The sequence below is a fragment of the Parambassis ranga genome, chromosome 2, assembly GCF_900634625.1.
Source record: "Parambassis ranga chromosome 2, fParRan2.1, whole genome shotgun sequence".
Lineage (NCBI taxonomy): Eukaryota > Metazoa > Chordata > Actinopteri > Ambassidae > Parambassis > Parambassis ranga.
The window spans coordinates 45,854,169-45,869,168 of NC_041023.1; the positions used below are offsets into that span (position 1 = coordinate 45,854,169).

Here is a 15,000-nt window from a genome sequence, read left to right on the forward strand (position 1 = left end):
ACTGGTCCAGACCTGAGCTCAAGATCAGTTAACCCTCCAGACCCCCAAGTAACTCAAGACACACACACACACACACACACTGACCGCAGACACACACACTCTGACCGCAGACACACACACACTCTGACTGCAGACACACACACACACACACACACTGACTGCAGACACACACACACACGCTGCTCTCTGACTGCAGACACACACACACTGACTGCAGACACACACACACACACACACACTGACTGCAGACACACACACACACGCTGCTCTCTGACTGCAGACACACACACACTGACTGCAGACACACACACACACACACTCTGACTGCAGACACACACACACACACACACACTGACTGCAGACACACACACACTCTGCTCTCTGACTGCAGACACACACACACACTGACTGCAGACACACACACACACTCTGCTCTCTGACTGCAGACACACACACACACTGACTGCAGACACACACACACACTGCTCTCTGACTGCAGACACACACACACACTGACTGCAGACACACACACACACTCTGCTCTCTGACTGCAGACACACACACACTGACTGCAGACACACACACACACTGACTGCAGACACACACACACACACACTGACTGCAGACACACACACACACACACACTGACTGCAGACACACACACACACACACTGACTGCAGACACACACACACACACACTGACTGCAGACACACACACTGACTGCAGACACACACACACACGCTGCTCTCTGACTGCAGACATGAGGGGAACACACGGACTGATCATGTGACACACACAGAAGCTCTGACTCCAGCCTGGGTGACAGCAGCCTGTCAGACCTTGATCCACTGATGGAGCTCCTGCTGGAGAAGCTGCTTCAGCTCAGGCACAAAGAGCAAAGCACAACGTTTCCTGCCACGTAGCACTGAGGTGTTCAAATGCAGTAAAGTAATTTATTGATGAGGGATATATGTGTAGAACTAGTAGCTCTGACATGTTCGCCGCTCGGCTCTCGGCGCATGTTTGCACTAACCTCACCGCCTCCTCGCGGGCGCCGCTGCAGCTCCGTCTGGAGCAGCAATGTGACACCAAGCTCTGCTCGGACCACAGCGATCCTCAGCCCCCCTGCACAGGGACTGGAGGGATGACTCTAAATCCAAAATAAGAACTCAAGCTTTTAATGGCTCTCACACACAGAGTGTGTTCGTCTGACGTAACACAAAACCGCCTGACACTGTCTGACACGTCTGATGGAGACATTTTATTACCCGAACACAAAAATAATCATGATGTGACAGGAGCAGGTTGTAGGTAGGAGGCAGCAGAGCAGACCTCCTTCTTCTTCTTCTTCTTCTTCGGTGGTGTCCTCCCGCCGCCGTGGAATGTCACATTGCTGTTCCTCGCCTCTGCCTTTCAGGCCTTCGCTGTGGGCGGGGCGTCTTTTCTTCATCGTTGGTGCTACAAACCGCAGAGCTCCATCCTGTATAGAAGCCCTGAGGTGTGAATGAGTGTGTGTGTCTGTGTGTGTCCTGGTTTCCCTCCATCGCCACGAGGAGCGCTTCAGGTCCGTGAAAGGGATGCTGGTGAATTCTGACTGTTAAACGGTTTCAGGACTGTGAGAGGAGGAAGGAGGCGGACTCTGAGTCCAGGCTGAGCTGGAGCCAGTGTTGCACTGTTACAAAGACTAGAGGAGAGGACGTCTGTGTGTGTTATGAACTTACTGTTATATGCATTGAGATGATATGAGTAACTCTGCTTTCTGCTTGCACTTGGCTGGAGGCCGACTGAAGCGGCTCCGCTTTATTTTCAGTCCAGAATAAAACTGTTGAGAGCTGAGCAGTGTGATGGAGGACCACGCTCTGGGGTTGATGCAACATTTCACACACTGAGCCACGTCTGAAGACCACAGCAGAGACGGTCACATGACTTGTCCAGGCTTGGTGGACTTGTCCTGCGTCCTCGCTGAGCCCTGAGTTGTTGTCGTGTGTTTGTCAGACCTGTAAAAGGGGGTAACGGCATGTTGGACTTGTTGGATCAGGGCCTGGATTAGAAGGTCAGTTTTGGTCGCTTTGACGCAGGACCAGCACTTTTCATTTGTTGGGTTTGGTATTGGTTGATCCCTCCTTTGGACCGGTTGGTCCAGATCTGAGATTCGTCGGCCTGCTGGTCTCAGGTGAGGGCTCGGTGTGAAATGTTGCTCTCCTGAATCTACAGTTGATGTCGAAGGTTCAGAGAGCTGAGGTGATGCAGCAGCTGGACCAAATCGGACCAAACTGGAAACCAGCACAGAGATCTAACAGTTCTGTTTGGATCTGGTTTACAAGTCTGCACTTGAAGGGGTTCTAGGAAGCAGTTCAGAATGCAGTGAAGCCCTGGTTGTGGTCTAGTTCAGTCTGGTCTGGTCAGGCTCAGGTTTGTTGTGGGATTCTTTCACTGTGGAGCCGTGTGGCTCAAACAGAAACGGGTCAGATAATCAAAGATAGGATCGGGATTCGGGTAGCGGTGTGTCGACGCTGAGGGACCAGACGCGGCGGTCTCTGATGTCACTTCCTGTTTGATTAAGGTGCCGCCTACAACATTTTTATCTGAATTTGTTGTACAATTTGCAAAAGTCTTTTTAATAATTCACGCGGCGGCGGCCTCAGGCGGTGGCGGCCTCAGGCGGCGGCGGCCTCAGGCGGCGGCGGCCCCAGGCGGCGGCCTCAGGCGTGGTTCCTTCACCTTCAGCTTCGTTCAGCCGGCGTGGACTCTGAGCGATGGTGACGTCAGAGGACGGTCAAAGTTAGCGGGACGAATTAAACAGCAGTAAAGCAGAAACACGCTGACGTCTGAAGGTGAAGTGACGAAGCTGATGAGATGATGAGGAGTCAGCTGACCCCGGTCGACCCTGCAGTTTACGTGAAGGTGTTTGCTGTTAGCAGGGGGTTGCTCTGCCCTGAGTGCTGCCTGTCAGGCTCTGGGACTCTGGGTAACGGAGTCCTGAGTGTGGCAGCGTGGAGTCCTGTTTTCTCTGTTTCCGTCCTTGGTTCTGCTCGGCGTGTCTTTGTCTCGGTTGTACAGCCTGTGGTCGTGCGGACTTTCTTCTTCTGCTGTGACGTTTCTTTGTGGAAGGTGCTGCCGGCGTCCTGCATGGTTTTCTGTGGCTCTTTGTTTTTGTTTACCTGCTGGCTTTGTGTTGTTTTCTTTCTTTGCACTTTACTCCTAAAAACGCCTGACGGAAGGTTGTGAAGAACACGAACCTTCGGCGGTGGTCAGTGAACGCACCTTTACTTTGCCCTATTTGTTTGTTTTTGTTTGTTGTGAAGAGAAACAGGAGTGATGGAGGACAGAACATTCATGTGAATCTATTTTCCTACATTGATGGAATAAAACAAGTGATGTTCTCTCAGCCTCTGTTCATCGGCTCTTTTATTATATTTATTTGACAGATTAAAATCCTCACAGCGCCCCCACCTGCTGAAAACACGCACTGCAGCATTGAGCAAACATTTGTTTTTGAGTCTTTATCAGCAAAATATAAACAGACAGTTGAGTCCTGATCGTAATGATGCGTTCAGGGCACAGCCAGCAGAGGTTAACGCTGTGAGCCGTACAAACCGGAAGTTACGTTAATAATGTTTCATAATTGTTTTTAAGAATGGATGAGAAGGACTGCGGATCTTTGGACAACATTTATAAAAGCGGCGCCAACAAACAGATCGATACTTTTATGTTTTTGATTGAATTAATTAAAAATAAAACAGGTGACATTTGAATGCTGGCGAGCTCTCGGCTTTTATTGTGAAGTCGGGGACCGGAAGTGATGCTGTGTGTTCAGGGGAGTTTGACGCAGCCGCAGAGCTCGTTCACCTGCAGCAGCAGCATCTGATCCGCCGGCAGCAGAAAGCAGCAGAACAAAGAAGAACCGCCGAACCACCGCAGAGGCTTCTACTGCCACACCGGAAACAAGAGGTAAACAAACACAACGAGGTAAACAAACACAACGAGGTAAACAAACACAACGAGGTAAACAGACGTGACGCGGCTCCAGTGGTTGATTGGATTGTGTCGATGAAAGGATCGTTTCTGTGAACAGTCAAATTTATATAAATCTGAGTGTGTTCGTGTTTAAACGCGTCCTGTTCCTCCGTGGACCCGCCCGGGCCGCTCCGTGGACCCGCCCGGGCCGCTCCGTGGACCCGCCGGGCCGCTCCGCGGAGCCGCGGCCGGCCAACGCCTCACAGCAGCTGATCTATGATCCTCTCACCAATAATCGATGCGACCAGCCGGATGTTAAGTGACACGGATCGATCAGCTCCCAGCACGCAGCTCACAGACACGCGGCCCAAAATACGACCCACAGAAATCTGAGTTCGGCAGCAGGTTTATTTCAGTCCGCCGAGGCGCCGTGACCCCGATTCTGTTTCAGGCTCCCAGAATACTCCTCATCATCCGCGTAAATAACTGATGCTGGACCAGAACCAGGCCCTGCAAGACAGAACCAGACCACCACAGACAGAACCAGGCCCTCAGAGACAGAACCAGACCCTCAGAGACAGAACCAGGCCCTCAGAGACAGAACCAGACCACCACAGACAGAACCAGGCCCTCAGAGACAGAACCAGGCCAACCAGGTCCTTCAAGACAGAACCAGACCCTTGCAGACAGAACCAGAGCTTCACAGACAGAACCACACCCTCAGAGACAGAACCAGGCCAACCAGACCCTCGGAGACAGAACCAGAGCTTCACAGACAGAACCAGACCCTCGGAGACAGAACCAGACCATCACAGACAGAACCAGACCCTCACAGACAGAACAAGACCCTCAGAGAGAGAACCAGACCCTCAAAGACAGAACCAGATCTTCAAGACAGAACCAGACCCTCAGAGACAGAACCAGAGCTTCACAGACAGAACCAGGCCCTCAGAGACAGAACCAGAACCAGACACAGAACTTTTAAAGGTAACATTTCAAGCTGTGTGTGTTTCCCTTCCAGACCCGATGGAGAAATCAAACAGCCAGTACGACTCCTTCCTCTTCTGGAGGCAGCCCATCCCGGCACTGGACCTGTCCGAACTGGAAGACCTGGGTTTGATTGACGGTCAGCTGGCCAAAAGCAGCCAAGGAAGAGACAAGAGGTGGAACCGCGATGTTGAGGTAAGACATTCAACACCAGAACAGAAACTTTAGGGAGACAGGAAGTCAGGAGGCGGGTGTTCATGTTTGCTGCTTCCCTCCAGCAGGGGGAGCTGCCTGAGTTTTCATCCTTTAACTACTGGAGAGCTCCCATCGCTGACGTGGACGCTCTGCTGGAGGACCTCAACCTGCTGCTATGAGGCCACCAGAACCAGACTTCTCCAGTGTCACCTGACCTCTGACCCCCCCCCCCCCCTTCCACACACACACACAGATCAACCCGATCGCCTTTATTGATCAGCGCGTCCACATTAAAGAACATGTTGCTGCTTTTAGACCTAACTCCAGACCGTTTCATGAGGATGTTCCAGAACCTGGTCAGATGGTTCCAGGTGTGAATTTTACTGCATGCTTCCGATCAAACCGTGTGATCAGTATTGATTTTTAAATTGGAAGACGTCGTCACTGAATGTCACATGTCTCAGACTGCTGCTCGCTCATGTGAGGAGCTCCTTTGTTGTTGTTGTGAATTATTTTCGTGTGCCTTTAATCAGATCTGCTTTGTTTGCATTGTCCATTGTTTATTTATTTATTTATTTTCTGCTGCTGTGTTACTGAGCGAGACCTGAAACACCCCCGCCAACACCAATAAAAGAAAAAGTTTGATCAGAATTAGAGTACGATCTCTTCATCGCATCACAAAGAAGGAAAGACAAAAAAACACACGAGGAAACATGGAGGCTCTTTATTTACATTCAAACAAAAGTCACGTGTTTTTATTACAGGATTTACATCATTGTGTGCTTTGTTTTGAGCCCTCTCGGCCACCGTACCCCACCCATAGAGTTTCCGGCCTGTTTCCAGGCTGGTCACGTGTGTTCTGTGGACAGTCTGGGGTCTGTTTTTTACAGATTCGGGGTTCTGTTCAGAGCTTAGATTTTGAAAACTGGTCTCTGATCAGCTGATCTGACGTCAGCGTCCGTCTCGTGCGGCTCGCGCTGACCTCCGGTCCGCTCCCACTGAGCCCGCCCCTCGGGGAGGTTAACGCGCTCTGGCTTCCACCTCCGGTGTCGCGGAGCCGCCATATTTGTTACAGATAAAACACTAAAAAACAAGTGTTTTTAAAAGACTCCGCAGTGACGCAGTGTCGCGAGAGGATCCAGGAAAAGAAGGTAAAAGTTTTAAGTGGCTAACTGTGTGCATGCGCGCAGGCTAAGGGCTAACAGCTAGCTGGTAAACACCAGAGCGAACAGGGGGGAGGCGCATTTCCTGTCGGGCCCTTCAGAATAAAATAGTCCAGGCTCACACAACAGTACAAACATGTTATATACACATCACTAATGGATGTTCTTCTTTTTGATTTTATTATTAATAAACTACAACCTATAAAAAAATGCAGACTGGATCTAGAGTAATAATTATAACCATCCTGACTGTAAAGCCGTTTACGTTTAGTCCGGTGACGAATATGAAGCTTTTACTTTGAAGGCTTCACCCACAACATCCGGGCGGGTAGCGGCCGCCTCCTGCTAACTTTCCGCCGTAAACAAGTCCGCAGGATCCCGACAGGCTGCGCTGGAGTCTAATGTTCACGTTCTGCGCATTTTGAAATACGCTCTGCCCGTTATTGGTTCTGGTTCTGGTTCTGCGCCACTCGAAGCGACTAAAGCGCAGAAATCCTCCACACACACACTCACGGAGGGGTCGGTTCCGTTCAGCCGGCTAGCGTGCTAACATTAGCAGAGAGGAGCAGCCCGGCTGGACCCAACAAACCTGGACACGGTGAGTAGCCGCTCCGCCTTGTCCCCGTTCCAGGCACAAAAACGCACATTTCAGCCACATCCACGCGTCCAAAGACCCGCACGCACACGCGCTGGTGGAAGCTTCGGCGGGTCGAGCTGCAGTGAGCGGGTTGACGCTGCGCGCTCGAAGAACGCTACTTAACCGGATGTGGAAGTAGTTTTTTCTCCGTGTGTAAAATAGGAAATTTCTGTGTGACTTCCCCCGGAAAACCAACAACTTAATATCAAACGGTTTCCTGTCGGTGCTACTGTAAATGCGTCGGTGGCGGAGGTCGGGGCTTTAGATGGCGGACTGAGCAGATAGCGGCTCGGTGCGGGGGACGCGGGGTACGTGGCACATGGCGGACTCTTTCTGTCCGTGAAGGCGCGTAAAATGGCTCCTCGGCCGCGGAGAGAAAATCCTCGTCCCTCGCAGCTGTTTCGCAACCAGCAGAGCGTCGTAACGAAACGAGTTCCATTAGCGGACACAGCTTCGGCCACTTTTCCAAATAGAAAACAAATACAAATCCCCGCTAGCCCCAGTTTGTAAGTGTTTTTATTAATGTACTTCATGTTGTTGGAGTCATCCATGTTGTTAGCGTACTACTCTCAGCCCTGAATGTATTATCGGACATCGGTTGTGATCTCTGGCGCTCGGTGCAGCTGTTGAAGCTGAACAGTGTCCGTGGGTCTGTGGGAAAAACAAAGTGAAATCTGTACACGCGTGTTATTATTCTGAAGGAACGATCAGATGGAGAGGCGGGGTCATGTCCGATAATGGACACTTAGCTGTTAGCCTTAGACAACAGGCACACTGTTGGTGAGGCTAGTGAGGAGGGAGGCTAACGGTCTGTGTCAGGTCCTCACAAAGATACTAACCTAAGTGTCATCACAGTTTATTATTATTATTATTGCACATGTCTGTAGGATGTCAGACATCGCTCTCATCACACTCGGTTCATTGACTCACTCTGAATAAAGGATTTTATTGTCATTTGAGACTTAAATGTTTAATTTACATGCACAGTTGTCAGCACGAGGTGCTGTTATGTTCTGATCAGTGATAGCTCATGAAGCGTGTGAAGCTGCAGGAGGATGTAGTGGTCCTCCACACTTAGACCTGATCGCCTGGCTGTGTTGCTCCCTCTCTGTGTCAGATGTCACTGGTGGACCTGGGGAAGCGGCTGCTGGAGGCAGCACGGAAAGGTCAGGACGATGAGGTCCGAAACCTGATGGCCAACGGGGCTCCGTTCACCACGGACTGGGTAAGGCGCTCAACACATCACACACAAGAGCAAGAGACGCCTCACAGAACGACAGGAGCGAGATCACATCAGTAGTTACTTGGAGAAAGTTCATGAAAGTCACATTGTCCTCAGTCTGTGATGTCACGTCTGCTTGGTGTGTCCTGCAGCTGGGAACCTCCCCCCTTCACCTGGCAGCTCAACACGGCCATTACTCCACCGCTGACGTCCTGCTGAGAGCTGGTGTCAGCAGGGACGCTCGCACCAAAGTGGACCGGACACCGCTGCACATGGCCGCCGCAGAGGGGCACACGGTCATCGTGGAGCTGCTGGTCCGGGTAGGAGAGCGGCGTTTACTCTGATTCAGCGACCTTCGCTCTGCAGCTCTAACTGTATGGAAACCTGCTTTCAGAATGGAGCCGACATCAACGCCAAAGACATGCTGAAGATGACCGCTCTGCACTGGGCGGCGCAGCACGGGCACCACGGCGTGGCTGAGACGCTCATCAAACACGGCGCAGATGTGCACGCACTCAGCAAGTTCGACAAGACGCCGTTTGACATCGCCGTGGACATTCAGAACACCGAGCTGATGCTGCTCCTGCAGGTAAGACCAGAACATCCGCGAGCGTCAGTCTGAAAATCTGAAGTTATGTAGACTGAACTGTGTGTGTGTGGCATGCAGGAGGGCATGCAGAACCAGGTCAACATGAACCAGGTCAACATGAACCAGGTGAGCATGAACGTGGAGACGAGCAGCACCACCAACCAGCCGCAGTTCATCATCCAGGGAATACCAGCCATACAGGGGGGCGTGGTCAACCTGGCGGAGCTGCTCAACAAGGCCAACGCAGGTGAGAACACACACTCCTCAGGTGAGGAGGTCAGGCATGCTGAGGCCATGAGACCACTGAGATGTGTCTTTGTTCTTCAGGAGACTCTGAAGAGGCGATGGCTGCCAGTGCTCTGGACTCCAACATCCAGCACGCAGCTGTGGTCAATGAGGGGGGTCAGAGAGTCATCACCATCGTCACAGACCAGCATGGTAACCTGCAGACCACGGGAGGGATGGCGCAGCCGTTCTTTGTGACCATGCAGCACGGACAGCAGAGTATGACCCCGCCGTCCCTCATCAAGCCGCCGGTGCTGGCTGTGTTTGTATGCTAACTGTCTGTCGGTCTGGTTTCAGTGCTGGCGGTGCCGGCCAATACAGTGACAGAGGAGGTGGTGACGGAGGAGCCTCAGCCTCCTCCCTCTAGAAAGAGGAAACTGGAGGTGACCAACAACCACGACACAGGGGAGACGGTGAGTGGAGCGCGTTCCTGATTTATGATGGTCACAAACACAAGCACTGAAGTCTGCAAATGGATAAATAAACCTTCATCTTCTCCTCCTCCTCCTCCTGCAGGAGCTGCTGCAGAGGCAGCTGCAGGAGGCCAACAGGAAGGCGCAGGAGTACCGACAGCAGCTGCTGCGCAAGGAGCAGGAGGCCGAGGAGTACCGCATGAAACTGGAGGCCATGGCACAAAGTCAGGCCAAGAGCAGCAACACCACCGTCGGAGCAGCCGCTGGCGCCAACGCTGCCAGCCCTGAGGAGGTGGTGGGAGGGGAGGAGGACGAGGAGGAGGGGGCCAGCAGCGTGGTGGAGGAGGAGGGAGAGATGGTGGTGCTGCAGGAGGGAGGCATCATTATGGAGGGCGAGGAGGGTCAGGTGACACTCGTGCAGACAGGCGGAGAGGCCACAGAGGTCAGCTCCTAACAGCGAGGGAGGCGAGGAGAGGGAGACGCAGACGGGAGGTGCTGGGTTTGACTCCCTCCATCAGCTCCTCTGCTGATGGAGGTGAGTGCCATTCTGAACCCCCACAAAGAGGAGAGTCAACATGGCGGCTGATGGACGAACATGGGGTTTAGCTTCTGAATGATCTGACACAAGACGAAGAGCTTCGGTGGTTTCTATACTGGACGCCTCCTCACATGGGAAACAAAGAGACTGCTGTGGAGCTCGGAGGAGGCAGGACCATGTCTGCTCCCGGTTCTGCCTCCTGATGGACTGACTGAGTTAGAGTACACGCAGCAGGAGCATAGACGTAGTTTGTCCTCTTTCCTGTTTCCTGCGCTGGACGTCATTGTGCATCACATTTATACCCTGATGTGTCCAGAACCTTCTTCACTTCCTGGTTGGAGGAGTCAGCTGAGGCCTTCCTAACACCGCATGTTGATGAACGGGGGTCACGTGACCCCCTGTGACCGCCTCCTGTAAAGTGGACGGACATCCCTCTGAACATTATGTCTTCTAAAACGACGTCATGTAACCTTTAATGATTGTTTCCATTTTATTCCCACTCTAGAAAACTGATCATTTAAGTCTTTAAGTCTGCAGTGATGAACGGTCCAAAGATTCTCTGTTCATACTTTTAATCATCAGATCTGTTAGCTGTTCCATGAACTGGGTCCGACCCTCCTCCTGGTCTCGGCCTGGCTCTGTCAGGTGTGCTGGGTCTTGACCCTCCTCCTGGTCTCGGCCTGGCTCTGTCAGGTGTGCTGGGTCTTGACCCTCCTCCTGGTCTCGGCCTGGCTCTGTCAGGTGTGCTGGGTCTTGACCCTCCTCCTGGTCTCGGCCTGGCTCTGTCAGGTGTACTGGGTCTTGACCCTCCTCCTGGTCTCGGCCTGGCTCTGTCAGGTGTACTGGGTCTTGACCCTCCTCCTGGTCTCGGCCTGGCTCTGTCAGGTTTCCAGAACATCTGCAGTTTTTAGATTTCGGTCAAATTTGTGATGCAGCTGAATCTGTCCCGCTGGTGCTTTTAAGGACAGTTGGAATTCTGACAGCCTGTATGAACTTCCAGCTGTGTGGGTGGGGGGGCGGTGCACCCAGAACAAACAACAACAACAACAACAGCAACAGTTTGGAGGTTAAAGTTATGAGGACTTGATGGATCATAAACATCTTTTTCATCTGTGGATCATATTTTTAAATTCTTCATAGGTTCATGTCCTCCTGGATTTGTGAGCTTTGTCTCACGATATGTTCTATACGTGTCGGTAACAGGTGAACGTATTATTTTAATTACTCCTTGTGACTGAGTTTGTCTCATGTTTTGTTTCCTGGTAGCTTTGAGTTCATCGTGTTCATCATTGTTGAAGTATTCTCCCTCCCTCACAGCTCCGGATATTATTATTATTATTATTATTATAGACCGTCTCCTGGATGAGTGGGGCCGCCTGGCGCCCAGGTGCGCTCCTCTGAAAGGCTTCTGTCAGGCCCCCTCCTCTGATCAGTGATTCTGCTTCCTTTCTGTTACGATAATTATTTTTATACGCTCAGCAAAGCCAACATTTTTCTATGTACATATAAATTTGTATTTTTTTAACTGTACCTGAACGCTTCACGGTGATGATGATGATGATGATGATGATGATGGCTGCATTGGTAATCTAAAACATAAACACTTGTTTTTTTGAATAAGAACTTTGTGTGCTTTTAATTTGTGTCTGTGAGGCGTTCACGGCCGCCTCGAAGCATGGAGTGATGAGTTGTTTACGGTTCGTGACGGACCGTGAACGCAGCACAGTTGCTCGGTGTGTTCGGAGCGGATTACTGAGCAGGACTGGAGCTCCCAGGAGGCTTTGCGGGGTTGCCGCGAGCTTTGGGGGGGGGGGTGTGCTGGAACCGCCCCGCTCGTGGATTAACGCGCAATCCGCCATGATTGACGTACCCTCCGTCCAATCAGCGGCGGCGGGGACCCGCGCGGCCAACCCCGTTCGACGAGAGGCGGGGCCTCGGCGGAGGAGGCCGGACGGGAGGTATCATGGAGGATCAGTAGGCAAACTGCGGCCAACGGAGGAGGGCAGGCTCGGCGCGGATCCCCGGGACTCTTACCGACAGTTCACCGAACCAGCACAGCGGAGACGTCAACATGGACATGAAGAAGAGGATCACCTTAGAGCTGCGGAACCGGAGTCCGGCGGAGGTCAGACACTTTCGAAGTAGCGCGCTAACTGTTGCCTGGGAATTGTCCGGAACCCGGCTGGCTGCCCCGCTCACCGCAGCTCCGGGTCCCGCTGCTCGGATTCAATCATCGATCCGTGCGATCAGTCCGTTCAGCACCGACTGACTTCAGCCGCGGGCCGGGCTGGAGGCGATGCATCCCGCGGTTCGGTCTGTCCGCCCGCCCCGTCCCGCGCTCCCAGCGGGCTCAGATTAAAGGGCTCCTGCGTAAATCCCGCCGGGACCGGCAGCACGCGCGGACCGGTACCCGAAGCCCGTTCACGGACCAACGAGAACCAAGTCTGAACTAGTAATGGACAGAGGACGAGCTGCTAAACCGGAACGAGCCGACAGAAGGGCTGTTAAAAGTCCGGTCCAGACCGGAAGGTTGGTTTCTGTCAGACCGGGACTCGGCTCCGCATCAGACCAGGTGTTCGTCACCGTGTACCGGGCTGGTTTCGGGTCACGGTCCGGGAGAATCGCTGCGCGCTGACCGGTCGCCCGGTCGTCCTCTGCCAGCGGACATTTTAAGTGTCGAACTACGACGGAACCGTCTCGTACCGGACATGTCCCCGCGCCGCGGGCACGTCACATTCACGGTGACGGAGTTTTCGGGGCTTTTTTTTGTTGCGGGTTCGGTGCTCGGTGGCGCAGCGAGGTCGGTCACGCACACTCGGGCAGTAACGCGTTACCGACTTACCGTTACAGAAAGCGGCTTAGCCGCGTGTGTTTGGGGAGCTGCGCCCAGAACGGCCCAGAATGCCGGACCGTTCGGGTCGCAGACGGGCGAACACGGCTCGTGACACCGCGTCCGTTACTGGGGCAGATTACCGGGTCGGTGTTTGATCAAAAACGCGGTAACGAAACAAGATGGCGTTACTCCCCCCGGGGCTTTAACGTAGCGCAGATTAGAGTTGGATTACTGCCGCTGGTTCCGGTCAGACTGTTTGTTTACCGGTACCGTGTTAAACCGCACGAGCACTGACGGAGTTACCGTTTATTGGTGTTTTTAAGGCTGCGTCCGGTTCTACACAGCAGCCCCGCGCCGTGTGTGTGTCTGTGTGTGTCTGTGTGTGTGTGTGTTATATAAGAGCCGGTTGAATAACACACTCTCTCGGATGAACGTCATGTTTTATGGATCGGGGACCGGCAGATGGTGGATGGAGCCGGAGCTCCTCCACCTGCAGCGGCTCGGCCTGGACGCGCTGACGTCTGTTACATAAAGTGAACAACAGCAGGGAACTCTGGGAAATAAAAGCACCGCACGCGCCTCCAGCCGCCTTCATTATTCATCTGTTGGTGTCTATGCTAATGAGGGGGCGGAGCCCACCCACCCCCTAGTCCCACGCTGATTGGTCACTTTGGAAGCAGCAGGAAATGAAGCTAGCAGCGCTAACACCCTGACCGCTAACTCACACCCTGGCTAACATGTGTTTGTGGGGTTAAATTAGCTGCTAGCTAGCTGTGGAAATGTCTCATTCTGTGCCAAAAGTAGAATGCTAATGATGCTAATGATGCTAATGACAACATGGGTACAAAATAAACTCAGACATTTGCTGTTGATCGTATCTAAACTGGCTGCAGGGGGCGCTCTGCTCGCCGTGCTAGCTTTTAGAGTGATTAGCATGTTAGCGATTAAGTCAGCACTCGGGAACATAACTCCCATCATGCCTTTCTCTGCCCCTCAGATCGTGGAGCTGGTGGTGGACAACAGTCGCTCTGCGGACGGAGAGGTCGAGGGTCTGACGGACCAGTTCACGGAGCTGGAGTTCCTCAGCATGGTCAATGTGGGTCTAAGCTCGCTCGCCAAGCTGCCCTCACTGCCCAAGCTACGCAAGGTACGCCACCTCACCTCAGAGCTGCAGGAGGAGGCGGAGCTTCAGGCTCCGCCCACAGTGAACCTCAGAGAAAAAAAAGTCTGAATCAATGTGATGGTTACCCAGAGATACAGATCAGTAGGAAGTGAAGTTATTGATTATTCTGACAGCAGAGCAGCAGGTGTGTTCAGGTGGAGCTTCTGCAGGACACCTGTTTGTCCACTAGTTGTCAGCTCAGAGTCAGCCACCCTGCTGTGTGTCCTGTCTGTTCTGACGGCTCTCTGTGTGTTTTCCTCAGTTGGAGCTGAGTGATAACAACCTGTCGGGGTCTCTGGACACTCTGTCGGGGAAATGTCCCAACCTGACGTACCTTAACCTGAGTGGGAACAAGATCAAGGAGCTGAGCAGCCTGGAGGCGCTGGTCAGACCTCACTCTCTCTGTCTCACTGCTGGCTGCTAACATGCTAACATGCTAACACACGTCTTTCCCTGCTGCAGCAAAACCTGAAGAGCCTGCAGAGCCTGGACCTGTTTAACTGTGAGATCACGTCTCTGGAGGACTACAGGGAGAGCGTCTTCGAGCTGCTGCCTCAGCTCACGTACCTGGACGGCTTCGACCAGGAGGACAACGAGGCCCCCGACTCTGAGGCGGACGACGAAGGTGCGCCGCCGACCGTGGGTTAGTGGGCACGATGTGTCCTCCTCTCTGAATGCGCTTCCTCTCTGTGTTCACAGACGAGGACGGTGAAGACGGGGCGGGCCCGACAGGTGACTATGATGAAGAAGATGATGAAGAGGAGGATGAGGACGGGTCAGAGGGAGGAGAGGTGGGGCTGAGCTTTCAGGTCAATCGCGGAAATCAGGTGGGCAACTCAGGCTTCAGCCTGCAGGTAGAACCACAGCTGGCTCAGACACAGACCTGCTTCCCATGATGCACCTGTGCCAAGCAGAGGGCAGGTCCAGACCCAGGCTCCCACAGTGCACCTGCAGTCAGCCAGTGCTGCTGCAGGGACACACATCTCTGTCCCACTGATCAGATCCAGGCTGGTCTGAG

General features: G+C 53.0%; 3 protein-coding genes across 10 annotated transcripts in view; all 3 read left to right on the forward strand.

Annotated features, from left to right (window-relative positions):
* The first annotated feature begins 3,793 nt into the window (after positions 1-3,793).
* Positions 3,794-5,791, forward strand: mllt11 (MLLT11 transcription factor 7 cofactor). 2 transcript variants are annotated; one of them, XM_028428259.1, is made up of 3 exons: positions 3,794-3,952; positions 4,980-5,140; positions 5,224-5,791. In XM_028428259.1, exons 2-3 carry the CDS (start codon positions 4,985-4,987, stop codon positions 5,317-5,319), a joined length of 252 nt encoding a protein of 83 aa, XP_028284060.1. In that variant the 5' UTR covers positions 3,794-3,952; positions 4,980-4,984; the 3' UTR covers positions 5,320-5,791. The 2 variants fall into 2 exon arrangements, with proteins under 2 accessions (XP_028284060.1, XP_028284054.1); XM_028428253.1 differs by lacking the exon at positions 3,794-3,952 and having other exon boundaries at positions 4,984-5,084; positions 5,141-5,791.
* A 183-nt stretch (positions 5,792-5,974) lies between these two features.
* gabpb2a (GA binding protein transcription factor subunit beta 2a) lies at positions 5,975-11,610 on the forward strand. Of its 6 annotated transcripts, none has more exons than XR_003671947.1 (9): positions 6,621-6,901; positions 8,058-8,165; positions 8,315-8,482; positions 8,557-8,751; positions 8,830-8,998; positions 9,079-9,255; positions 9,334-9,449; positions 9,553-10,824; positions 10,873-11,610. XR_003671947.1 is itself a non-coding variant. In XM_028426491.1 (8 exons), exons 2-8 carry the CDS (start codon positions 8,058-8,060, stop codon positions 9,901-9,903), a joined length of 1,284 nt encoding a protein of 427 aa, XP_028282292.1. In that variant the 5' UTR covers positions 5,975-6,291; the 3' UTR covers positions 9,904-11,610. The 6 variants fall into 6 exon arrangements, 4 of the variants coding, with proteins under 4 accessions (XP_028282292.1, XP_028282268.1, XP_028282301.1 ...); XR_003671946.1 differs by having other exon boundaries at positions 9,553-10,632; positions 10,681-11,610; XM_028426491.1 differs by lacking the exon at positions 6,621-6,901 and adding an exon at positions 5,975-6,291 and having other exon boundaries at positions 9,553-11,610.
* A 312-nt stretch (positions 11,611-11,922) lies between these two features.
* Positions 11,923-15,000, forward strand: part of anp32e (acidic (leucine-rich) nuclear phosphoprotein 32 family, member E) — a 5,165-nt gene continuing 2,087 nt past the window's right edge. Inside the window, exons 1-5 of one of the 2 annotated variants that reach the window (XM_028427761.1) lie at positions 11,923-12,112; positions 13,818-13,967; positions 14,245-14,367; positions 14,445-14,607; positions 14,682-14,809. In XM_028427761.1, the coding sequence (XP_028283562.1) occupies positions 12,059-12,112; positions 13,818-13,967; positions 14,245-14,367; positions 14,445-14,607; positions 14,682-14,809 (618 nt within the window). In that variant the 5' untranslated portion in view covers positions 11,923-12,058. The remainder of the gene's footprint in view (positions 12,113-13,817; positions 13,968-14,244; positions 14,368-14,444; positions 14,608-14,681; positions 14,810-15,000) is intronic. The other variant, XM_028427769.1, reaches the window with a different exon arrangement.

What these genes read in the sequence shown, in the direction of transcription:
- gabpb2a (XM_028426491.1), top strand. Translation starts at nt 8,058, where the DNA reads ATGTCACTGGTGGACCTGGGGAAGCGGCTGCTGGAGGCAGCACGGAAA. An exon ending in TCGTGGAGCTGCTGGTCCGG is followed by an intron (nt 8,483 to 8,556) that starts GTAGGAGAGCGG and finishes ACCTGCTTTCAG; the next exon opens with AATGGAGCCGACATCAACGC. An exon ending in ACCACGACACAGGGGAGACG is followed by an intron (nt 9,450 to 9,552) that starts GTGAGTGGAGCG and finishes CTCCTCCTGCAG; the next exon opens with GAGCTGCTGCAGAGGCAGCT.
- mllt11 (XM_028428253.1), top strand. Translation starts at nt 4,985, where the DNA reads ATGGAGAAATCAAACAGCCAGTACGACTCCTTCCTCTTCTGGAGGCAG. An exon ending in AGACCTGGGTTTGATTGACG is followed by an intron (nt 5,085 to 5,140) that starts GTCAGCTGGCCA and finishes CGCGATGTTGAG; the next exon opens with GTAAGACATTCAACACCAGA.